The 25,688-nt window shown below is 34.8% G+C and overlaps 1 protein-coding gene across 2 annotated transcripts in view; it reads left to right on the forward strand.

Annotated features, from left to right (window-relative positions):
• The window catches only part of LOC147404230 (Small GTP-binding protein), a 35,431-nt gene that overhangs the window by 6,846 nt on the left and 2,897 nt on the right, over window positions 1–25,688 (forward strand). Inside the window, exons 6-19 of one of the 2 annotated variants that reach the window (XR_015177720.1) lie at window positions 53–115; window positions 4,129–4,173; window positions 4,309–4,409; window positions 6,761–6,857; window positions 7,308–7,379; window positions 10,159–10,313; window positions 10,422–10,479; window positions 15,517–15,597; window positions 16,635–16,721; window positions 20,578–20,649; window positions 20,763–20,897; window positions 21,292–21,375; window positions 22,944–23,031; window positions 23,895–23,947. Coding sequence is in view for 1 of the 2 variants with exons in the window: in XM_086440099.1 (XP_086296225.1) it covers window positions 53–115; window positions 4,129–4,173; window positions 4,309–4,409; window positions 6,761–6,857; window positions 7,308–7,379; window positions 10,159–10,313; window positions 10,422–10,479; window positions 15,517–15,597; window positions 16,635–16,721; window positions 20,578–20,649; window positions 20,763–20,897; window positions 21,292–21,365; window positions 22,944–23,031; window positions 23,895–23,972 (1,206 nt within the window). In the remaining variant the exon portion in view is untranslated. Of the gene's footprint in view, window positions 1–52; window positions 116–4,128; window positions 4,174–4,308; window positions 4,410–6,760; window positions 6,858–7,307; window positions 7,380–10,158; window positions 10,314–10,421; window positions 10,480–15,516; window positions 15,598–16,634; window positions 16,722–20,577; window positions 20,650–20,762; window positions 20,898–21,291; window positions 21,376–22,943; window positions 23,032–23,894; window positions 23,973–25,688 lie in introns of those variants that run through there. The other variant, XM_086440099.1, reaches the window with a different exon arrangement.

The raw sequence follows: 25,688 nt of genomic DNA on the forward strand, positions 1-25,688 counted from the left end.
CCTGTATATTTAAAGTTTATGTTCATAAATTAAGAGCTCATCTTCTATACAGGTACTGAACAAAATTGATCTTCCAGGTGCTGAACCGAGTCGTGTCGCTCAAGAGATTGAAGAGGTTGGTGTAGGACAGTTATTATGAGTGATAACCGATTGTGTAGTTTATGTTGATCTCCGTTTTGTTAATTGAGAAAATGGATGCTGGTTATTGGTAAAAGCTAATGCAAATAGTTCAAGCTTTCCCTTGAAGAAAGTTAAGCTTACAATATGGTTATTGGGAAATCGCTTCCTATTGAATTCCCACTTTGTTTTTCTTAAATTATTGAGCTGGTGAGACATGGCCTCACTAGACTCAACAAATACAACTCTATTGAAACATAGATACCTGTTTGACATGCCCTCCCATCTGAAAGCAAAGTCCTATAGGTTGCTTCTAATATCTGTAATGAACAACGACTATGGATATAACAAGGTGTTTATCTTCAACACGATATTGTTCGAGTTGCCCGTTCTTACATCCAAATATTCGGTTGCTCTTTCTTACATCCAAAGTTCCATTCTATTCCATTTCATTTTGTTGGTCAAAACTTCTCATTTTCTTGACATAGGAAATGATGTAAGATAAAAAATACATGTATTTCCATGAAGTGATGTAGGATGAAGTAAACTTCCTAATATGATGACGTGAGATCAAAAAATTAATTGTTGGAATAATAAGTAAGAATATTATGATCTGAAACTACCACAACTTTAAAAACACCTAGCAAATGGTCAGTGAATAGTTCTAGGTCCCGCAAAATTTTGCAATGCTATTCCCCGATATTATCCTAAATGAAGTTAGAACTTCGATTAGGGTATCAATCTAGTATCAAGGGGAAAAACCTAATCAAGGGTTTCAAGGATGATCAAGGTCAAAATATATATATATATATATATATATATATATATATATATATATATATCTAGTTATCTTGGACAACAAGGTACATTTTGTTATCTCTAAGAAAAAATTCCAGCAAAATTTGCAATTAAAGTAAGAGAAATAATGTGTAGGATTGATGTACTAGGAGCTTAAGTTTATGAATTGATATTAAGGTAGGTTTTAAAAGGTTTTAGGAGGGCTGCTGGACAGGGGTTTTGGGATGATTCTTATTACTGGTAAAAATCAAGATAAACTAGGATTAGGGTTGATTTAGGGTTAGAATTTCAATTTCACAATACATAAGTAAAGCCCTCTAAACATAAAAATGGCCCAATACTAATAAAACACCCCCCCTAAAAAAACTCTTCTAAACGTCACTAAGAAGATGAAATACTAATGCTACAAAAAATATCCATCCAAAGTGCAAATGGTCTCCTTCTTTGGCAAACTTTGTATGGCTTCACTATCTCCTCATCATTAAGCCAAGGGTATTTTGTACTAAAAAATGTTCATCATCAGCAACAAAGCTTTATCCCAACATTTGGGGTCAGTTGAATGCATCCCATTTCTCCATTCCATTCTATCCAGGAACACATCTTCAATTATGTAACAAATTTATAACTTGTAAAATTCATAATCAAATAAAGCAAACTTTTGTGAATTTTATATATGCATCAAATGCAATATTTTTGTTTTTTGAAAATCCGATAGAATGAAATGAGATTCTAACCTTGTCGGCAATTTTTTTTTTCCAATCCAAATGATCCAACACAAAACAAAAAGAGAGAAGCTTAATTCTTCTTTCTTTTTTTGATAGGTAGAAGCTTAATCTTTTTTGAGGGAAAGCCTTCGAGCACCCGTTCTTCTATCATCTAACAAACATTGTTGGGGATTGTCCAACTCATTATAAACAACTATAAGAAGAACACAACCGACCTTCTGTTGAGAATGGATAAAGAAGTAAATATTTGAGAAAAATCTTGTAAAAAAACTTGCACATCACCTACATATTGGGATGGCAGAATCCCTACTGATCAAATGATTCATCGTAAGAATCCTATCCAACATAGTATTCCACACAGAAAATCCACCTTGGAAATGGGGGACCCCCCACTACTTTCGTTGGAAAGGATGAATGGCCCATTCTCATGAAAAGATCTAATTGCAAAGTTACTATTTGAGCTCCATTTCCAAATTCTCTTATCTATTTAAGGGGTTGGAGGGATTCCTCACTAACTTCATTTAGAAGGAAAGCCTGACATTCGTTGATTTGCTTCTAATGCCAAAGTTCCAAGAAATGTTAGCTTGATCTCTTATTGCACACTAACTGTTGGGGGATCCTTAGTGGTTGGATGATGTTTTGATGGAAGGGAAATCCAGATACAACATGTTGCCACACCAATGCCCTTTTGAATTCTCACTAAAGCATTTGAGCCGCTTTAAACTACATGCCACTACAAAAAATGCCTCGAGACTTGGAAATTCTTTACCAGATGCCAGTCGCATTAGAAGATCTAGGAGTAGTGGGTAACACCTATTATTACTTCTTTTGAACTTGCTTTCAATCACCCTTTTCCACAAACTTCCCTTTTCTTCCCCATACTATACAACTAGTTTCTCTTAAGAACTATGTTCATGCCCCTGAAATGCATCAACCCACCCCCCTCCCCTTCCTTTCCTCTCAAATTTAGGCAAATACTCTCTCTTCCAATTCACTGGGAGAATCTTTTGAGTGTTCTCCCTGTCATCTGATAAGAAGTCTTTGATTATTCCAATCAATGATTTAATAGGCAAGAGAGTTAGTGGGATGAGCTACTTTTGTGACTTGTACTTGAGACTTCTTCTGGTAAAGGACTCCAAATAAGCCATTTTCCCTCAGAGTGACAACTCGACTGTGTAGCATCCTATCTTCAGAAGGAACCTACTAGAGAGGGGGATTGTGGAATGGGTTCCTCTTCTCTGTTAGTTTGGACTTGCCCATCAACCCTGAATAAGAAGATAAGAAGGTTTTGTTTAGAGGTTGCAAAGGATATATTTTTTTTAAGGCCATTTTATTCTAGATTGGTGGAGGATAAAGGGAATTTTCTCTGGGGGGCTTGCATTTAAAGAAAACCAATTCCCTCCAGAGTGGAGATAATTATATGAGTTCTACTGATGGACAAAATTCTCTAGTAGATCACCTTAATCACTGAAGGATGTTCACTCTTAACCATTGTATAATGTGCAATGCAAATGAGGATTATGCCACCTATTTATTCATTGTGGGGTTGCATGGAATGTTTGAAGTTTTATCTTCTCTTTGTTCAGCATCTCTATAGTTATTTCAAAAAAGGGGGGGTGGGGGGAGATCTTCGCTTCTTGGCCAAAAGGTCCATTTGGTTAGAAAGGTAAAAGCTTTAGATGTTTGTGCCATTTGCCATTTCTGGGTGCTATGTAATGAGAGAAACAAGTGAGTATTTGAAGACAAAATCAACTTGGTACAAGAGGTGCATGTCCAAAAAATACGTTTCCTAAAAAAATTGGATAAGGTACCCCCTTCATTGGCCTTGAATTCCTTATCACCCCATCATCCCACTCAACACTTCAGCCACCAGAATGAAAAAAATGCAAATAGAGGATCCCATTTCCTCAAATTTTTGCAGCTTTTGGAAAAACTAGCGAAGGACCTGTTGACCAGGATTGGGAAAGGGTCCATCGACATGCACATCCTGATTCGTGTTCACTACTTGAGACTGAAACTTATTTTTTCTAGCATATAATCCAAGAATCTTCAGTTAACATGGTCTGCCTTCATGGCTATTTTGCAATGAATGCTTGGGTTGCTTCCACGGGTCCCAGAGTCAATACAACCATTGTATCATTGGCTGCAAGAACTCCATCAATCAAGAATTTGATTGCCTTCAAAGGACCCCTATGATGGAGATATAACCAAAGCCAAGCCGACATCTCCATTTTGGAAGCTAATCCATTATTCTTCAAGAAGGTTAAGCATCCAACTGAAAAGAAAAGAAAGAAACAAGTTTGCTATTTATTTTCTTTTTATCGAACCAAGAAATTATAGTTCATGGGTTTTGAAAAGTTGGTATTTTTTTTGCCTTCATTTCTCACATTGTTGTTTTCATTTGTTTGAAGTAAAAAACATGTAGAGTGCTAGAAAGGTTTTTATTTTCCAAACAATTTGTGCATTAACACATAATTGTTATTTGTAGATTATTGGATTGGATTGCAGTGATGCGATTTACTGCTCAGCTAAGGTTAGAACATAATGGATTCAGTATTTTGTATAAATACATAGTATTGTTTTCTGTAAGAACTATAATCCATTTCTTTCTACATTGAGATTAGGGAGTCTTGTATTATCTTTTCTGTGTTTCTTTTTTCTTTTGTAGGAGGGAATAGGTATAACTGAAATCCTTAATGCCATTGTTAAAAGGATTCCACCACCCCAAGATACAGCTGGAAATCCTCTGAGGGCTCTTATTTTTGATAGGTATCTACGATAGCTTTCTGCTGGACACTTTTTCCATGCTGATACAGTCTGTTTTGTTTTGTTGTAATGTTTCAGTTTCACATTTTCTCTATTTTAATTATTTATATTATTGTTTTGTAAATTATCTTCTTATTCCATCTTAGGCACCAGTGTGTTTATCGTTACATTCTCTCTTAATTAATATATTATGTTTGACAAAATAGTATAAATTGTAAAATTTCTGTGACTTCAATAGGTTTCGCATTCAACCTTTTTATTTGTAATATTCAATTTTCCTAAGAAAGAAAAAAGGGAGTAGAATGTCAGCCATTCATTTTCCCCTTAAAAGATTCTTCCTTTGAAGATTGCAGTTGGTCTCTTCTGCAATTTTGTAAGTTTATTTGACGGGTAGTGATGGACTGGGCATTCATTTTGAAATACTTGCAAGGTACGAAGGTGGGTCATTTTGTTGACAACTGGGAGCCTTCCATATTTGGTGAATTTAAGTAGTCATGTGCCACTTAACCTTGCATTTTTTTTTTCTACTTTTTAGTTGGAATTTTGTTCCTTCAACTGGTACCACTTTTTTATACTCACATAAATTTATTGTGCTGTTTTTACTGAGAAATAAATAAAATTTTATTAGAGAAGCTTAGCCAGTTGAGGTGGCCAGCCAAGCCGCAAACCAACATACAAAGTCTAATCGCTAGCAATACAACAAACCCAATCCCATCTACCTACAAAGTCCTCAAAGAATACACCATTCAACTCCTTAAACACCTTTTCAATAAAACAAAAGACTCGAGATAGAGAATGTAATGTCGGCACGTGATGTTCAACTCCTTCAAATACACGACTATTTCTCCCCTTCCATATCCCCCAATAGACTGCAAAAGGTGTGAGACTCCAAAGTAAATTTTTGACACCCAAAAACGCGAAGCCATACGATATCCAAGATTCAAATAAAGCAGGTACAATAAGGGGGAAGCAACCTCATACCCCAAATAGTGCCATAAAATGTGACCGAATCTCTTTCACAATTCGACAATGCAAGAGTAGATGGTTGATCGACTCGCCATTTCACACAAAGTTAGTGGTACAGAAACCTCTAAGAATAAGTTGATCTATGGTGAACATCTTTCCTAGGGATGCGTAGCAAATAAAAAATGATAACTTAGATGGAATCTTTGACCCTCAAATTGTCAACGCTGGGTTTACTTCATCATTCCTTACGAGGGACTTTTAGAAGGACTTCGCCGAGAACAACTCATCACTCTTTCCACTCTAACACCTCTCACCACCGACTTCACATAGCGTAACAGAATCAATATGACCAAGCAATCTGGCCACATCTTCCACTTCCCAATCATTAAATGACTTATGAAAGTGCAAATCCCACGATGAAGAACTATTTGACCCAGACTTAAAGCTGGAAATAGGAAAACGTTTCATGTCAGATAGCGTATACAAAGTCAGAAACTCCATCAAAAGGCCATGTATACACCAGCTGTCCTCCCAAAATCTCACCCTATTCTCCTTCCCAATCTTAAATCGAACCCTCACATAGAACAAAGGGAGAGCCTTCAAAATCCCTTTCCACGTTCTGCAACCATGTGCATTTCGAACCAAACTAATCAACTCCTAACTTTGCTGCAATGACCTGCCCCCAAAAATTGTCTACTTCAATCCCAAACCGCATACCACTTTCCTAGGAGCGTTGAATTCAGCAACCCCAGACCCCCTTGATTCTTAGCCAAGCAAATGCATTTCCAGCTAACCAGGTTATATTTCCTCTTCCCCTCATTATAATACCACAGAAAATCACGGAACAATTGTCAAATCTCATCTTTACACACCTTGGAATCGAGAATTGAGATAATAAATAAACGGGAATAGATGCTAAAACACTCTTGATTAAGATTAGCTTACCTCCTTTCAATAAATAGTTTGCCTGCCATGTCAAAAGCCTCCTACCGACCCTTTCCACAACAGGATCCCACACTGCCACACTCATGTAGGGGGCACCCAACCGTAACCCAAAATAAATGGAAGGAAAATTTCCCACCTGACAGTTTATGTTGGCAATTTTTACTAAAGAAATCAATCAGAACATTCTGGGAAAATAGAATGGACCTTTTGGTTTCTCTTTGTATTACAGCACTCTTGATGTATCTCTTTATCAACCGTGGATAACAAGTTAATCCATCTATATGCAATCATAAACTTGCTCTAGAATGTGTACATTCCTTTAAAGTTTCCATACAACATTGTCATGTTCGGGTCTCTTTGATCTGTTTTTCTCCTTTCTTATCTGAACCACACTTTTCTTTACTGTTTCCTGTCTTTGTTTATAGCTTGCTACTCTTTTGCAGTTACTATGACCCATACAGGGGTGTTATTGTATATTTTCGTGTCATTGATGGGGCTATAAAGAAAGGTGACAGGATATATTTTATGGCTAGCGGGAAGGTAAAATGCTTTTCTTCAGTTTAGTTTATTGAGACTAATATTGATTATTCTGTGATTGGTAATTATTTTGTGGGAAAAAGAAAGTGGTATCTAGTGTTTCAAGATCCACTAGTCATGACCTTTAACTTCTAAATTTTCTTATTCAGCTATTTGTATAGGGAAACCTATTGCTGAGGATATGAGACTATGAGAGGATATAATTTGACGTTCAATTGACAATCTTCAATATCAGAAAAACAATCTGAATTGGTGGATGAATGACGTGACCCTGTGTGAACAAGTTTATGATTGCATATACATAAAGTTATAGAATTGCAGTATGCTGTAAATATCATTTTCTTATCTATATATAAAAAAGTACACATCTTTTTATTCTATTTCTTCAACTTGTATAGATTTTATTTTTATAACTTATGTTTATCTTCTTATAGTTTCATTAGTGAATTTCAGGATTATTATGCTGATGAAATAGGTGTTCTATCACCCAATCAATTGCAAGTGGATGAATTGTATGCTGGTGAGGTAAATTTTTTTTTTTCATTGTGATTTAATATTATTACTTTCTTATATATGGTAATTGCTGCTATCCTGAACTTGAAATGGAATTTGGTTTCTTTAAATTGTTGGTCATTAATCTTTTAATTGTAATTGTTGATAAACCATTTACCCCAAAAGACTGATCTGATGGGGAAGGTGCAACTATGAATATAAGAGGGTCATGGGTCAAACTGGGGCACGATATGTGAGCACGTGACAGCCGGGAGTGGAGGTGGATAACACAACACTCAAGACTCCTCCTCACCCATAAGGGTGGAAAATTCCTTCAAGGAGACTCGAACCTGCGATCTATACGAACCTAGCACTCTGATACCATGTTGACAAACCATTTACCCCAAAGGACCGATCTGATAGGGAAGGCTCAATTATGAATATAAGAGGGTCACCCGGGAGAGGAGGCGGATAACATAACACTCAATAGTAACTGCATAACAAACAAAACTCTCAAATTCTTGACATATTCTCTATAAGCGTGTTCTGTGCATGATTCTGACATTGATTTGGGTGATTTTGAACTGATTATTGTCAGGTAGAGTACATCAGTGTTCACAATTTGAAATATCAATTCAACTCAGAAGTCAGTCAAATCCAAGGTTTTGTTCAACTAGAAATTGAGTTGCTCATAAATTAAAAAATATATTGAAAGATTCATATCTTCTTGCACTAGTTAAATTAATTAACTACTCTTATTCAAGTGGGGGTCCTTAGCCAACCCCAAATCTTGGGATTAGGCTTTGAGGTGATGATGATTTGGACAGAAAGACCATATGAAGCTTTATTGTTCCCTTGGATTGGCTTTGGGCCTTTCCTGTGCAGCTTGGGTGGAGAGTGAAGAAGACCTCCTTTAGAATTCTAACCTTGTTTCAGGACCTACGGGCCAAGGGATCTAAATCTTTTATAACAATCACCTTACTCATGTACTTCTTCAACAGTGTGTGTGAAGGTGGAAGATAGATAAGGGTAGAACATTGAGGGCGTCAAATCAGTCACGATATCATGCAATAGAATGTTGATCAAGCATAGACAAAAGAGTTATGCTTGATCAACATTTGAGTTCCTTAATCCCACTCAAGGCATATAATTGCATTAGGGGTCAAACAGTTGGGACATATATGTTGAGTTGCAATTTCTTGCAGCGTATTTGGATGTAGGATCGAGGGTGGAAGGGAGGCTACTGCTGGAGGGTGAGAGCTTTTTAGAACGTGTGCAGAATTCTTTAAGATGAAATGGTTTTATTAGAGAATTTTGGACGTAGGGGTTCTGTTGGACTTATTTTTTTCTCAAGGTCGAATAAGCCTCTATAATAATGGGGAACATAATTCCTAAAGTAAAGGAATAACAAAGAAGGGTGGCAGACCAGATTTCGGGGAAGAAATGATGACATTGGTTGACATATTCTACTCAATAGTAATAAGGTAGAGGCTATGTTCAAAAGCCATTAAGTGGAAAGGGAGGAGACTGATACATGGACAGGGAAGATCATTGTGGAATGGGAACCAATCTGATTATGAAACCTTTGTAAGTTTCAAATGATATGAGAAGAAGTGACAGGAGAATGTGGGAGGATGTTTGGTGTGGAGATGCTCCATTGATGACTTAGTACCCGAACAATTACTTCATGTATAATAAATGGATATATGCAAAGTTGTGTGATATTTTCATTAGGCGAGTCCTCCTATGATCTTGGATTTAGAAGATTCCAATGGTTGGGAGATGAATGCCATCACAAATCTCATGAATAGCATCCAAAACATTGCATTTTCCATGGAATAGAGGACGAGACAAGCAAGTGTGGAGAGGAACCTGAGATTGATCTTTTCAGTCAAAACATTTTTATTGTACGTTGAACCAAATGAGTTGTCCACCTCCTTGATTTGGGAAAACAAATCCATGTATGGTAGCTTTTTTGTTTGGACCATTTCTCTTGATAGAACCTTGTCAAGTGACCACCATCTTAGATCCTGTAGAGTCATCATAGTGGATTTTTCCTCAATGTGTAAATCTGAAGGAGAAACAGTCAACCATCTACAGTCTGTTTCCATTTCATCATCTTTTGGCATGAATGGGATTCCCTCTATCTTCAGTATCATTATTTTGTCATTGACAAACATCAACATTTGTCTCAGGAGGTATCATTATGTGAAATTATTACCACTTTCACAATGTTAGGGTATTGAGAAGGAGATAAATGAGTGAAATGTTTGAGGAGAAGGAAAGTCATGTGCAGGAGATCATCATAAGTGTCAAAGCACTCCTATTTTTATGGTCCCAATTATATAAGGAATTTTGGGGTTTATTTTTTGAGGACTTTGTTTTGTGGGAGGCCATACTTCAATTGAGATATTCTATTATGTTTTTCTGATAATGTAGCCTGTTTAGGCACTCAACTGCTTGCATTTATTTTCTTGGTTGGTGTCCTCGGCCAACTCTTCCTGTTTTTTATGCTTTGGTTCTTTGAGGAAATGTCTTTCACTCGTCAAAGAAAAAGAAATCTGCGATTTCTTTCTTTACAAATCTGCCAGAAGACAACAAATGCGAGAATTAGACCTGTGGGGAAAAAGCTGATGTGTACCAACTTAGTGGAGCTCATTTCTCAAACTTTCTTTGCTTGTCTTTTGCGTTCAAATTATGACTTCTTTGTACTTATGTGACAAGTATATTTTCTGTGTCCTGAGCTTTTCTTGGTTGTCAATCTATAGCTTGGACATTTAAAATGTCTTCCTTTTGTATCCTGTATTTTCAGGTGGGTTATTTTTCAGCTTCAATACGATCAGTAGCAGATGCTAGAGTCGGTGACACTATAACTCACTATAGTAGGAAGGCGGGTCACTCCTTGCCTGGATATGAGGAAGCTACTCCAATGGTGTTCTGTGGCCTGTTTCCCATTGATGCAGACCAGTATGATCCTTTCGCTAATTACCCACGACTTTTAGTTTTAGGTTGAAATCTTATTTGCTCCAAAAGTTTTTACTACAATTATGCTTTGACATTTATTTGGTTTGGTAGGTTTACTGAGTTGCGTGATGCTTTGGAGAAGCTACAGCTTAATGACGCCGCATTAAAGGTGAATTATTCAACATAAATGTTAGATGGTTTTCCCTTGTGAGATGAAACTGCAAATGGTTGATACTTCATTTTTTGTGTATGTTCAAAATTGAGTTTGCTCTTTGAATCATTATTTATCCTAGTTGTTGCTACCCATATAACAGTAAGAGATAGGGAGTTAAGCTCATAGCTCAATTGCTTGCCATTATGCACTGCAACCGTGAGGTGGTCCATTCCTAGCTTACCAACTAGAAAGCCATTATGAATCCATTGTTTAATTGACTGATGTTCTGCTCTTCAAGAAAATTGAGCATTTAGACCCTCCTTTGCATGGTTAAATTGATCTTGAGTAAGATGTAAAACTATATTAGTTAGTATATCCTATTCACACTGGAAGATCTTCTACGCATTCAACATCTGTTCAAAACCCTTCTTCTATTTCCCCAAAAACTGAAAGCTACACTTTAGCTGCCATATGGTGTGTGGCAAGCTGATTGATGGGGAGGTTGGTGATGGGTTACGAGCTGCCTTGATCTCTGCCATGCATCTATTCGGTAGGAGATCACCATGGAAGGGCTTGTGGTACCATTAACAAAAAGATTGATAAGTACTATTTAGTAATCTTATAAGGGCAGTGGTGCAAATTATAATTATGAAAAATTCCAAGGGAATGGTGGGGATTCCAAAATTTTCAGGGGGTTGTAATTATGAAAAATAAATGCACTTATTACAAATTAATTGGCACAAACTCATCCGAACAGTTTTATAATCAGACACTTCTTTCCCATATGTCTTTCTTACAACAAACTATCACAGGGGAGAGTCATCGAGGTCAAAGGGATAATGCGGATGGGAGGTACTGCCCGAGGATAATGTGATGTGTTTGCTGATGATGAAGGTACATGGGTCTTGCTGTTTACCAAAACCATGCTAGAAGATTTGACTCGAAGGATGAGAAGATGGCACAAACCATATAGGAGATTGACTTTGAGGTTAAAGCAACAATGAATCTCACCTGCATTGGAACAAAAATAAGGTGGATATGGATACTTTTGGCATGCTGATGGACCATCGACATGGGTAACCAGGTGCCATCAATAATTAAGGGTACTAAGGGTACTATGAGTGGCAAGCTTCCATCTCTTGCCAAAGAGTGAGAGAGGGAATGAAGGTGGTCCAGAACGTATTTCATAGTGAAAGAAACTGATGAAGGATGGTGGGGGGAAAAGAAGAAAAGGGGGGGGGGGGGGGGGGGGGGAGGGGGGTAGGGAAATCTGATTTGTGATGTGGAATTGGGTTAAGGATTTGGGCAAAAATAGGAAAGGGGTTTCCAAAATTCCAATTGGCTATTGAGATATAAAATGCAAAGGTTTGCAAATTACGATATTTTGGTTGGGAGTTAAATAAGGGGTTGTAGGTTTGTAGGTTTCAAGAATCAAGAAAAAAAAAGATCAAAAGAAACAAAATATATTATCTTGGACTCACTCCAAAATAGTCTCACACCACACCCATTGTTGGGAAGATTGAAACTCAAACTCTATTTTTATTCATCATTCCTCGTAAAAAAAAAAAATCCCTAATACAATCTATGTATAAAGAAAATAAATCTAAGAATCCTAATCAAACTAAAATTCCAAATAAATAACCTAATTTTGAAACTTTTTCTCTCCTAATTTTTCAACCCTCATAAACTTAAATAAAAGACAAACTAAAGTTACTAAATTGCCCTTAAATATTATACTAAGGCCGCAAGCCAATAAAATATCAAAATAAACCCAAAAAACATAAAATTAAAGTCCTAAAACAACTCAAAATTAAGAAAACTAACTAATCTAAAATAATCTCGAACGATAAAACGATAAATTTAAACCCAATTAAGTGAAAACTTAAATAATTACTAATTTTTCATTGGAACCATTGACTTGATTGCGTTCCGCATTAGAAACCTACCAATGGTGGAGAATCACAGGATGTCGTATAAGGCAGGATATTCAATTTTTATAGAGAATAGTGTGGCTATTGGCTAGGAAGGGATTTTGCGATCAAGACACATTTTTTTACATATGTGAGGGTTGATTTTGAAAAATACCTTCGAGTGTGAAGTGCAGGACCTTACAGAACAATCCCACATATTGCAGTCTACGGAGGACCCAGTGGAGTTAGGTTTTTTGACCTGTGATAGAGATTCCTCAAGAATCCAAATACACTGACAGAAAATTTGGTGGGTATTTGATCTAAATGCCTAAACAGGCATATTTAAAATACCATGAATGTTAGCCGGAAGTTGGGGGTTGACTCATTGGTGGGGAAGATCATGCATGAGGCATCTTTAGAAGATTGAAGCAAAGGGATGAGATGGGGATTGAAGAAGAGGGGAGAAGGGGTGGGGTTAGAATTGAGACGGGTAGAGGGTTCTAGTTTTACCATGGGAATATAGCTTGGAATGTATGAGGTTTGGGAAGAGTTTGAGTGTAGAAAAGTGGTAGGGACGAGGGAGAATTACAAGGCAGAGATCATCATGCTCCAAGAAGCTAAGTTGTAAAAAATGTTCTTTGAGTTGTGGAGGTATATGGAATATGATTGGTGAACAGTCCAACAGTTGGATCATTAGGTGGGATCTGTTCTACGGGAAATGGAAAGTTGTGGAGATAGATACGATTGACAAAAAGTTGTGGAGATCGTGAATAGTCAACATGAGATGTAAAATTCTTACGACGATTTCATGTGAATTCTTTTTGCAATTTGGAGGCGAAGGAGAGAGGTCTTCTAGAAGTGGTTTGAATTGTCATATGCCATATGGAAACGACTGTGGTGTGTTGGTGGATATGTTAATGTCATTTGATCCTATGAAAAGAACAATGATCTAGTTAATTTTCCACCTTAAAGAAGTGGGGTTAAAATGATACTTTTATGTAATATTGTTTTGTTAAAAGTATATTCTAAGGGCATTTAATCAATTTTAGAACATAAGGGGTGTCAAATATTTAGCTAAACTTGTGAAGCATGTCTAAGATTAAAAAACACCAGTTGGTGGTATGTGCAAACACACATGTATTGCAAAATTTAGGATTTATGCATTATTAAAATTACTTTAATCAATATTTAAAATAAAAATTAAATAGTTAAGGTTATTTTATCATTTAATACATTGTAAGGGTCTTTTTATTATTTAAAATATTAACTAAGTCTATTTTGAAGATAACATAATGAAAGGATATTTCTATATTTTTAGAAAACTAACATGGTTATAGGGTCGTGGGATTGTAATTTTATTTACTTTGATGCCAAAGTCAAGGAAGATAAGCTGGTTTGCAAATAAAATGATAGCATATTGCCCACATACTTACCTTCAAGTCCTTCTTTGAAATCCTTACCTTTTGTAAGTTAGCTTTAGCAAAGGTAGCATCCTAAAGGGCATCGTACTTATACTAGTAGTTAGGTCCCCTTCCTTCTGTGTAATATTTTTCTATTTATTGTATCTCTCAATCAAAATGTAACTGTGATAATAGTTAGGTTAATTGGAAATGTGGAGGCATTTTTGGTCTTCCAAATTTTGGTGTCAACAAACACCTATTCGGTCTTCTCTCATTATAATAGTAAAGATTTGAGAGAGGAATCAAATTGGTATAATATTTGCAATTACATTATTTTCATTTTGCTTACATGTTAGTTGATAACTTGGTATTATCTTGATAATGACATATATATGTATATTTATTTGCAAAACCTTTACTACATACAAAAATTAAAGGATTAATTTTTTTGTTGCTTAAACCCTGCATAGGCCTGGCTTTCGCCTCGGCCCTAAGGGGGTCCACCGCTTAGGCCCCACCTAGTGCTTTTAACAACCTTGTATATATGTATATAGATTGACTAATCATATCTGATCGATATCAAAGAATCCTCCCCTAATGAGTTCCTATTGCATATTTTAAATCTTCTTGGAATGCAATCAATGAAGGTTTGCCGAGATTACTTCATGGATACCATGAAAGGAGTAGATGGGATAATGCATTTGCAGGAATGATATGCTGGAAGGTTTCATGACCTATTGTGGAAATAAAGCATTTTTTAGGGAAATGATGGAAATATTGAGAAAGTTCCCATTCAAACCTGAAGAAATGATAAAGTAAGCATGAAATACACTTTTACACCGTCAAACTACAACAAGCAATTACATATTTGAGGAAATAAATGTCCATGGCCTTCAGTTACATGTCGGTTCAAGTATCCAACTACTTGACAGCCACTCGATTATATTTATAAAGGAAATTGAAAGTATTCATGTTACTTAAGATGAGAGAACGACCCCAATTAGAAGCAAGTTTCAAAATCTCATCTTTAGGCAATGTTATGACCAGGAGGAAAATCGAGACTGTTTCAATTGAAACATTATTACTTTCGACATAATTAGAAACATTTGGTCATTCCGGTTCATTGTTTCGTTCTGATCTTGAGGGAAACTGGAATGTTCTGATGAAATGAACAAAACTTCGAATCATGGTTGGAAGGAATGTGCAAGTTGAAGATTCTAAAAGAGTGAGGCAAAAACGAATGTGGATTGAGGTAGTGAGAGCAGATATGAAATGAACATATTTGAATCAGCATAAGACAATGATTTAGACATGATTGAATGCAGCTACAAGATTCATTCAGCCAATCACACTTTTGGGATAAGGCTTTTATTATCCAAAATGTTTGGGATATGAAATAGGCATGATGGTGAACATGATAAGCACGCTATAGATGCCCTATAGCTACACACTCGTAAGCCATCAAACTACAATAAACAACCATATAGAGATTGAGAACACCTACAAACGATCTAGGTAATGCTATATTAGCTATGTTTTCGGTCACATTTGTTTCTAGCACTTTCTATTTTGTAACTAATTTCTTATTTTCTTCTTTCATAAAATGATCTATATGTTTCTTGAGCACATTATTTTAGTCTCCATTATATTAGTTCAGTTTATTTGACTGGGATATATGCAGTTGTTATTAACTAGTTGCTAAATGTTTTGTGGCTCACCAATCACCATGGTCTATTTTGTAGTTTGAGCCCGAGACTTCAAGTGCAATGGGGTTTGGCTTTCGATGTGGGTTTTTGGGCCTTCTCCATATGGAAATTGTTCAGGTATATATGGTTCTTGCTACCCTTTTACTGTTTTATCATTTGTAGTTTTATACCTGTAGTGAAATATAATCGTTTTAATGGTCTAATGATACATATTCCCTTCTTGGTTCACTTACAAATAAGTGTGAATTCACTAAGTTTTGTTATCTTTTGTGGTATCTTTTGGATGTAAAGGTTTTAGTACATGGTGAGCGCTTTCTTGTAGCAATTTGTGGAAGGCAACCAAGAATTAGACTCTTGTAATTATTTATTATTTTGCGGCAATTTGTGACCTTATCAAGCATGTCATAGTGAACTAGTGATGTATCTCATTATATAGATTGGCAAATGGTTAGTGGTTAGTAAGTGAAGTTGGATTCAAGAGAGTTTGAACCTAGGACATGGGAACAACACTCCACATGTCTTACCAACTTAGCTAAGTTGGCACTTCTACATATATCTTGTAACACATGAACTCACTTTCAATTGCATAAGATGATAACGCCACAATTGATCACTATATCTGGCACATTTCTTTGTATCAGTGTAATCATATATGTGGTTTGAAGTATCATGCCATATAACATCTTGACTAAGATATCTCATTCCAATAAAGTTCCGAGACAATACATATTTCTTTTTGTATGAAATCAATTTAAGTCTTACTACTTTTTTTGAACCTTGTGTTTATGGTGTGCATGTATCTTATTAAACATGAACTCACTTTCAATAGCATAAAACTTGGCTACTGGACAGAGTGGAATGGAGGAGTGAGATTACTTTAATCGACCCCAGATCTTTTGGATTAGTCTTCGTTGTTCTATGCTTTTTATAAGACAGAAGATAAATAATTTTTTTATAGCTTTGTTAAGCATTATAGAAAGGGTTTATGCTTTTTAAGATGTATCATTTTTTTTCTATTGAATTGTTCTATCTCGGTCTGGACGTCTAGCTTTGCAAATGTATGGAGACAATTATATTGAACTATAGTTGGAGCCAACACACACAGTTGTTTGAAATCTAGATAATGTTTGCTTGACTAAACTCCAATATTTCAGGAAAGGCTTGAGAGGGAGTACAACTTGTCATTGATAACCACTGCACCCAGTGTTGTATACCGAGTGGAGTGTGTAAATGGTGATACTGTAATTTCTTATCTATCCTTTACCTACAGCCATTGTTATTGAATTTTCCTTTTGAAGAATCACTTCATTACCTGTTTTGTGCATTTTTAATGTTCATCATGTATTGCTCTGTGCTTTTTGGATTCTGAATGTATTTTATTGAACCACTTTCACTGATTTGTGATCATAGTTTTTATGGCTTCTATTTTTTTGGCTTGTCCTTACTTTTGTCTTCCAAGTATGTGTATTTAATAAACTTACATGAATTGTCTTTATTACTACCCTTTTAAATGAGTTGATTACACAAAGAATCATGCGTTTAGATTTTAAATGAGTTAATGAATTAATTAAAGATAAAAAGTTACAAGGATATGCCATTATCAGTTTAAGTTCACTCTTTAACTTTGTTTTAATGATTTATTTTGGATTCAATCAAGTTTGACTCTTCCCTTCCAAGAAAAAGTAATGTGGCCCATGTATGAAGTATGTGTTTCCATGCTGTTGAGCGAGGTTTGTAGGATTTTGTTACTTCTTAGAAATGTTTGAACCAAACATTAAAGTCTGTAGAGGCAAATTTGGACAGCTCCTGATCAATGGTGTTTTGGCCTCGCACATCTCAACTCTGCCTATTTAGTGTTCCTTTTACACTACATTACCAATCCCAAGCCCAGATAAAGGAGGAGGGCTATGTCAAGTTGTCAGCTGGTCTCAAAAGTTTTCCACTTCCTAACTGGAATACACAGTTGTATTGATATTAGAAAGGATTGAATTGATAAACATAATTTGTTCATTCTGACCACAATTTTTTGGGTTAAGGATTTGATAATGATGATTAAGTCTTATTGTTGAACCTTTGGAGAAATATATTTGGGGCTAACTTATCTTCTTTTTTATTGCCAATCCCTTCTTTTCTTTGACTAATCATTGCTTCAAACCACACTTCTCTTGATTTAGTGTTTGTCTAGTTTCATTTATTTGGACATCTTCGTTGGCTTTAGGACTCCAACTCTCAGCCATTTCTCTCTATTTGTATAGGGGAAAGCATGCTTATCTTTTTTAGAGGGAGAAGGTCCACTGATGTAGGACATTTACAACTCTAAATAGTTTTCTAAATCTATTAGGTTTTATTTCTATTTCTAATTCTAGTAGGATTTTTATTTCATAGTTATGTTAGGAGTACAATTTCTTGTAAGTTTTTAATTTATTTTAAATCTATTTTTATTATTTAGACTATAATTCGAAGTGCTTAGAAGTTTCCAACTTGAGTTCTAATAAGATTAGAAAGTTAGTATTATGTTATCGGATAGGTTAGAAATGTTAATGTTTGGTATTTTAGAAGGATTAGAAGTTGTTATGATGGAGTTATCTATATAAGGAGCTCAAACTCCGAAAATCAATCAATAATCAATTCAATTGTCTTTTCTCTTTTAATTACTTTTTAGCTTTATGCTTTATTTTCTTTCAAACTATTGCTTGTTTATCAATTGATTTTATAGATTCAAATTGATTTTGAGTGTTCCATTAAACACAACCTATCGAATCTATTGATTCACACGCTTCCGTTACGTCAAGTGGTATCAGAACTTTTGCTATGATCTACATTCATGGCTGGTGAAAGAGAATTCATCACTAAAATTGAATTGGAAGCCCAATTCGAGAAGTTTGAAGAATGTGAACATCTCAGTTTTATTATTCGTAAGTTAATGTCAATACAGCATGTTGATCCTTCAATTTGACATAGTTTTTTCCGAATTATATGCAAAGTGCAAGGCAAGTTGTGTTAATTAATTATAGATAGTGGAAGTTCGGAAAATATAATTTCAAGCCACATGGTCGATGCACTTAAACTACCTACTACGCAACACCCTACACTTATTCTCTACGTTGGGTGGACAATGAACGCAAGAAGAATGTGACAAGACAATGCTTTCTTTCTTTTAGCATTGGACAATATAAGGATGAGATTATTTGTGACATTATCCCAATGAGAGTATGTCATATCTTCTTGGGAAGGCCTTGGCTTCATGATAATCATGTCATCTCCCGAGGCAAAGCCAACACATATTCTTTCATGTATAGTGGTGTTAAAGTAATCCTACACCCTTCCCATTCAAAGCCCAAGGCTACCCAACTAGCCAAAGAGAATGGAATATGCTTTGTTTCTACCAACATCAATGATGACTTAAAGGAAACAAGCTAAGTGTTCCCGATGGTAGTGTAACCTTCCAACCGAGACCCTCTTACTCAAGTTTCTCATCAAGTGTAACCCTTCCTTGAAGAATTTACTTGTGTTCTTTCTTCGGACTTGTCAGATTTATTGCCTCCCATGAGAAATATACAACACCACATTGATTTAGTGCCCGATGCAAGTCTCCCAAATCTGCCCCATTATGGAATGAGTCTGAAAGAACATGACATATTGAAGGAATAACAAAGAAAGAACCTTGAAGTTTCTATTCACAAGTACAAAACCGGTGTCGATAGAAGATTCAAAAGGTATGTAAAAAGAGACTTGGTCATGATTTATCTTAGTAAATATTGTTTTCCCGCCAAAATTTACAAGAAAACCAAGTTGAAGAAAATTGAACCCCTTCACATCTTGAAGAAGATAAACGATAATGTTTATGTGAAAAATTCGCCTGATGATATGCTATGTTCAATTAAATTCTCTAAACAAAGTCAAAATAACGGATATCACTGGAAATGGATTAGACCGAGAGATGAATGGAAAATAAGAAAAAAAATGCCTTCAAGAAAAACTCGAGGACAAGTTTTTTCAAAGAAAGAGAGCCTAATGTAGGACATCTACAGCTCTAAATAGTTTTCTAATTCTATTTGGTTTTACTTCTATTTCTAGTTCTAATAGGATTTCTATTTCATAGTAATGTTAGGAGTACAATTCCTTGTTAGTTTTTAATTTATTTTAAATCCGTTTTTATTATTTAGATTATAATTAGAAGTCTCCAATTTGAGTTCTAATAGGATTAGAAAGTTAGTATTATGTTATAGATAGGTTATAAATGTTAATTTTTGGTATTTTAGTAGGATTCTAGGTTTTTATGATGGAGTTATCTATATAAGGAGTTCCAAATCCGAAAATCAATCAATAATCAATTTAATTATCTTTTCTTTTTTAAGTACTTTTTAGCTTTATACTTTATTTTCTTTCAAACTATTGCTTGTTTATCAATCAAATCTATTGATTCAAATTGATTTTGAATATTCCATGGAACATGACTTATTGAATCTATAGATTCACATGCTTCCGCTACGTCATCCACTCTCTATCCATATCTGAAGAGCTTACCGGGAATGGGTGAGCCCTTGAAAAAGCCGATAAAGGGGGAGAACACCTTAAAATAAAATGCTTATGAAGCTCTTTATCTATTTTTATTTCAGATCCTTCCTCTCCATTTCAAATGTAATGTTTCAAGCTTCCTATGTTTCGAAATATTTCAAGGCATTTGTAATGCATGGTGATGTGAAAAAATATAGTTTTTAATTCTAATTTTCATTTTAAACAGAAAAAAAAAAGTTTTTTATGAATAAAAATTACAATTTAAAGTGAATGTGAAAAACCAAAACAATTGAACAATACAAGATTTTAAACCTTGATTTAAATGAAAAACATATTTTAGACATATTGATTTTTTACTTTGCATAAGTCAAGGTTGCATGTTTTCATTGATACTGTCACACTCTGCATGTTTCTTTTTCTGAGTGTTTTTCTTTTCTTTTCTTTGTAAGGTATGCAGTTTTGTTTAGTCTTGCACACAATGCAATCATGTCTTTCACAGGATGTTGTCATTCTAACTTCAGTTCTTTATTCTTTTTGAGGTAATATAGCTGATATCTTATAAATCTGTACTTGATTTAGGTTGAATGCTCGAATCCATCAGTACTTCCCGAACCTGGAAAGAGGAGGTCCATTTTGGAACCGTTTGTTAAGGTCATTTATTGTGGCTTAAGATATTTCTCTTTCTACTTGTTTTGCTTATCTATACTGTTCAAACTTCTAAATTTGGCTGTTAAAGTTAGTTGATTTTAGAGTGATTTTTGTAGATTGAAATGCTCACTCCAAAAGAATATATTGGTTCTCTCATGGAGCTTGCTCAAGATCGAAGAGGAGAGTTTAAAGAAATGAAATATATCGCCGAGAATAGAGCGTCTATCATCTATGAAATGCCTCTAGCAGAGGTAATGGTCTATTGTACCATTCATTGTGTCTTTGTTTAAATTCTTCTGTTCATTGAGCAGTATTTCAAGGCCTAAAATCTTGTCTCTAAGCAATGTCTTGGTTTGGAGGAAAACAGAGATTCTCTCAACCAAGACATTGCAAAACATTCCTTGACATTGAGAAACATTGAATGTTTCAGAGTCAATGTTTTGTTCCAGTTTCAGCCAAAACCGTCTTGGCTGAAACATTCTGAGATGGTATGAAACTTAAAACCATTGTAATTCATTTTTTTTTCGTTTTTTTCTTAATTTTCCTCTTTTTATCTCCTTTCTTTCTTTATTGTGGGCCTGCAGCTTGTAACATTGCAACTTTTGTTTCTATTTACATTCCTTGATCATTCAATTCACTTTGTAGATGGTAGGAGATTTCTTTGATCAGCTGAAGTCCAAAAGCAAGGGTTATGCTAGCATGGAATACTCTATTGTGGGGTAAATGAATGTAATGTCTTTTTTTTTTTCTTTCTAAAAAAATGCGAGTAATGCTAATTGTATAAGATCTCATCTTCCCAGTTCAATGACGAAATGTGTTCATGGATCCTCAACAAATGCTTTGTATTTGAACACATTTCATGGAATGGAAGAATATATTGGAGACTCTTACTTCGAGGTGGTTTTAGACAAATATATGTATAGACATGTCCTTGGAAAACCATATGTTTTTACAGCACTGTAGATGTGTCTATTGTTAGGTATTGTAGTCAGTTATTTTTTATGACTTTGTGAGTGGGAGTTTATTGTTTCTTGATCCCTCCCGCATCTTGATTTTTAACCTCTATAGGGACATCTTATCTTTATTACTTGTATCCACACCCACACATGCACGGCCACCCGCCTGCACACAAACCCCCCCCCCCCCCCCCCACACACACACACGTGCACCCACCCTCCCACATACATTGGTTACTGTGTTGAGGCAGTGTACAACTTGGAAATTTTGAGGAATTGGAGTATCATAGATCCGTAGCTATTATACATTGCTACAATAAATGTTCTGATACGTTTCCTAGAAAATATATGAACCTAAACCAATGCATATACCTGTATAATTAGAAGAAATAAAAAGGACAATAAAATGTAGTGAACACACAAATATATTGAAATAGGAAAGTAGTTGGAGATTTGGAGTTATAGGGTATAATCATCTAGCATTGAACATTGATGTAACTTATGAGTTACTTTCTGACCTTTATAAACTTATTTCAAGTGCAATTGCTCTCTATGGAAATTATTCATACAATTTTTCCATCATGCAACGATACAAGATATTTTTCATACCTCGCCATATTGGCTTTCTGCTAGAAATCCTTGAGGCAATGAAACATACTCATTTTTAAAATTACCCCTTAAGAAAACATTTTCCTAATTCAGTGGTGATAAGGTCCAACTCTTAGCAATAATGGTACTAAAGGGGAATTTTGAGGTTTGGTGCTCAAGGGTCAGAGAGAGCTAACTTGTTTGGTTTGGTAGAGGAGGATAATAAAGGGTGTAAATGAAATTTGGTGGCAAAGGCCGAGGCTGTTCAGGGAAGTGAGGATTTTATTTAACCATATTAATAATGAAAGTAGGGAGGTGGGAGTGGGGAGAGGAAAATACACACACAAAGTCATATTATTATTCTACCTTTGAGGCAAGTACTTATATAACTCATTTTTTCCCACATTTCCTTTGAAATTTATTCAAAATATCAACTAGTTATGAAGTATGGATTATGATGATTCATTTATAGAACTAACCATTTATTATTGCTGATTCATGATTGGTTGTTAACTTGTTATCTTTGGTTTATGAGAATAGATTTTTTAGGACTTATCTTTATTTATGAATTTCCAAGTGTTTAAGTACTTTCCTTATTAGAAGAGGAGATGACTTCTTTCTCCTTCAAAAGACATGAAAGCTGTTATGTTTACTTATTTTTTTTATTATTATTATGCTTTGTAATTCCTTATTTTTATTGGAAAGATAATCTCCAATGATGTTATCAATCTTAAATCATTGCTGGACCACTAGGTATCGGGAAAGTGAATTGATAAAACTTGACATTCAGATTAATGGTGATCGTGTAGAGCCCTTGGCAACCATTGTCCACAAGGATAAGGTATTTTTTCAATGAACTGTTTTGTTAGACAGATTTTATTAAAAACTGAATGAGAGAAGAAATGCAACAATACGTATACCCATTTCTTCTTCTCATCCAGGATATATTGGGTTCTTCCTTTGTTGTTCCCGCTTTGTTATCAGTTGGCACACCCATGTTCTTTTCTAGTGGTCATTTGATTGGAGGATGTTTCCTTTTGCAAATATTTAGGGCTTGTGTGAAAAAACTAAGAGTAATCGGTGGCAAGTAGGAAGAGATCCACACCCTCCCCCCTTATACATAGGACTTAGTCTCTACTTACTCCCTATTTGCACTCCTGCTTGTGGGACCCATATAAATATCGTATTGTATGATCCAACCATATGATGGATTTTTTATTCCTTGGAATCCATCCTCACAAAAAAAATTCAATCCATGCTAGCATTTTTAACCTCATGAAAAGTTCATTTGAATTTGAAAAATCTTGACAGTTAATTTAAATTGTTATTTTTGGTAAGATTTCTTTATATGGTAGTAATGTTAGAATGGTCTAATTTTTTGTGTCAATGATCGTTATGTTGAGCATGACTTATTGTATGGTGGACTCCAAAATTTTATCCATACGGTCCCACAAGTTGGAGTACTAAATACAAGTAAGGAGTCAGTAGAAACTGGCTCTCTCTACACACACACACTCTCATTGCCACTTGTAGTTTTCTATTTATAGGTAACCAATTAACCTGTTTCATTGGTTGAGATGAATGAATTGTAAGATGGGTGGTTGCTTTGCCGAAATTGTTATTTGGCATGGATCAATCGAAAAAAAATGTTGTTTGGCATGGTACACTGAAATCAATGAATGTCTATCATGCCACCTTTTGCAGGCTTATGCTATTGGGAGGGCTTTAACTCAAAAACTAAAGGAGCTTATACCACGCCAAATGTTTAAAGTACCCATCCAAGTAAGTTCCATTCCCTCTTCCTTGAGCACATAGTACTTCTCAAAATGTGGATAACTATTCCATAATAAGCAATGATCCTTGTTCTTGAGAAACATTTTTTAAAAGTTGGATTTTCATATGCAATATAAAATGAAACTTCCTTTCTCTCTTTTACAGTTGTTTTAAGAGAGTGATCCTCAATGTGTTCTGTAGTCTGTATATCAGTTATGTCCCTCTTTTTTGTAAGCTATTCCTAGTGACTTGAAATAAATATGTCACAATGTATCAAATTAATTTTCCCATTTGGGTAGATGTGAACAAATCAATGTTTATTAACAGGAACTCTGGGAGTGTTGAAAAACTGAAACGTACTGTCCGAGATGGTATGGTAGAAACTGTAATGGAGAGACAATTCGAGACATCCCCATTTTTCCATACCAGTCCCTGCAACAAACCACATTTCTAGGACTTAATTCGATTCAAAAGTTTGTTGGTTCAAGTTGACCTAGTGACTTGCAGGTCATTTCGGGCGAGTCATAATTAAATTCAAATGGAAACTGAAAATATTATTTAAAAATAAAGAAAATGTCATAAATTTTCTATTTTAAAGGAAAATAATATTTCTCCTAAAAAATGAAGAGGACACCATTTTTTTTAACCCAAGCTACTTGGTCAAGATTCTCACTAATAACTTTTCTCACGTCTTTCACAGTTTGTGGTGAAGGACCTTGGTGATCTTCACTAGCTTAAAAGTGAGCCATCTTGTTTTATATTACCCACTCTACCCAAAAAGTAGTGAAAAATTATCTATCAAAAAAAAAAAAAGGTAGTGAAAAATCTCGGGCCACAAGAAATTATTTGTAGCAGATAAAGAAACCCAATGAATGTTTTCATTTGAGATCAATTAGCACGTATCTCAAATGCAAAACTATTCCAATGAAGCCAATATCCCTTGTCCACCCACCGCTACCACTAATATTAGAAAGGGTTTGCATACCATTATGAATTGACTCATTTAGAAATTCTAAAATTGTGCCTCATAATTTATCCAACCTTCAGAAGTTTACTTTTCCATTTTGTACTTCTTGAGATTTACTATTTGAACTCCTTGCTTGGGATAATAGTATTAAATTTTGACATATTTCCACGAAATATACTGCCACCTTTCCATTTCCAGTTTCCTTTCGTATATATTTTGATAAAAATCAATATTCATTTTGTGGAATATTTTGATGATTTGTATATTTTGATCGAAATAATCAAATTTCATATGAAAAATACAATATTCCGGTGGAAATATTTTTGATAAATGGTAAAAGTTAAAATATATATATATATATATATTGATAAAATTTTATAAAATATTATTTCTCTGTGGAATAGATTGTAAATTATGGCCCCATTCATTAACAATAATGAATTATCTTCTTATTTTGATGCATTGTAAGCATATCAGTATGTTCATATAAGCTTGCATGCATTATGATTCATAATCTAAGTTGTTAGATATATTGATAATTTATTCATACATAATAGAATGCATCCATATTCTAAGCATATTCTTACATTCATAAAAGTAGGCTCATTGATACAATTATCCATATTCTAATTAGTTAAGTATATTTGTGACTTATAGCACATATCTAGAAGATTTAAAAAAAAAAGTATGTAGTAATGTGAGAATGTAGTACGTAAAGTTGTTAATTTAACTAAGAATTTTACATAGTAAGGTATATA

This window comes from Akebia trifoliata, chromosome 4, assembly GCF_017979445.1.
Source record: "Akebia trifoliata isolate Shusen 1 chromosome 4, ASM1797944v1, whole genome shotgun sequence".
NCBI classification, from domain to species: Eukaryota; Viridiplantae; Streptophyta; class Magnoliopsida; order Ranunculales; family Lardizabalaceae; genus Akebia; species Akebia trifoliata.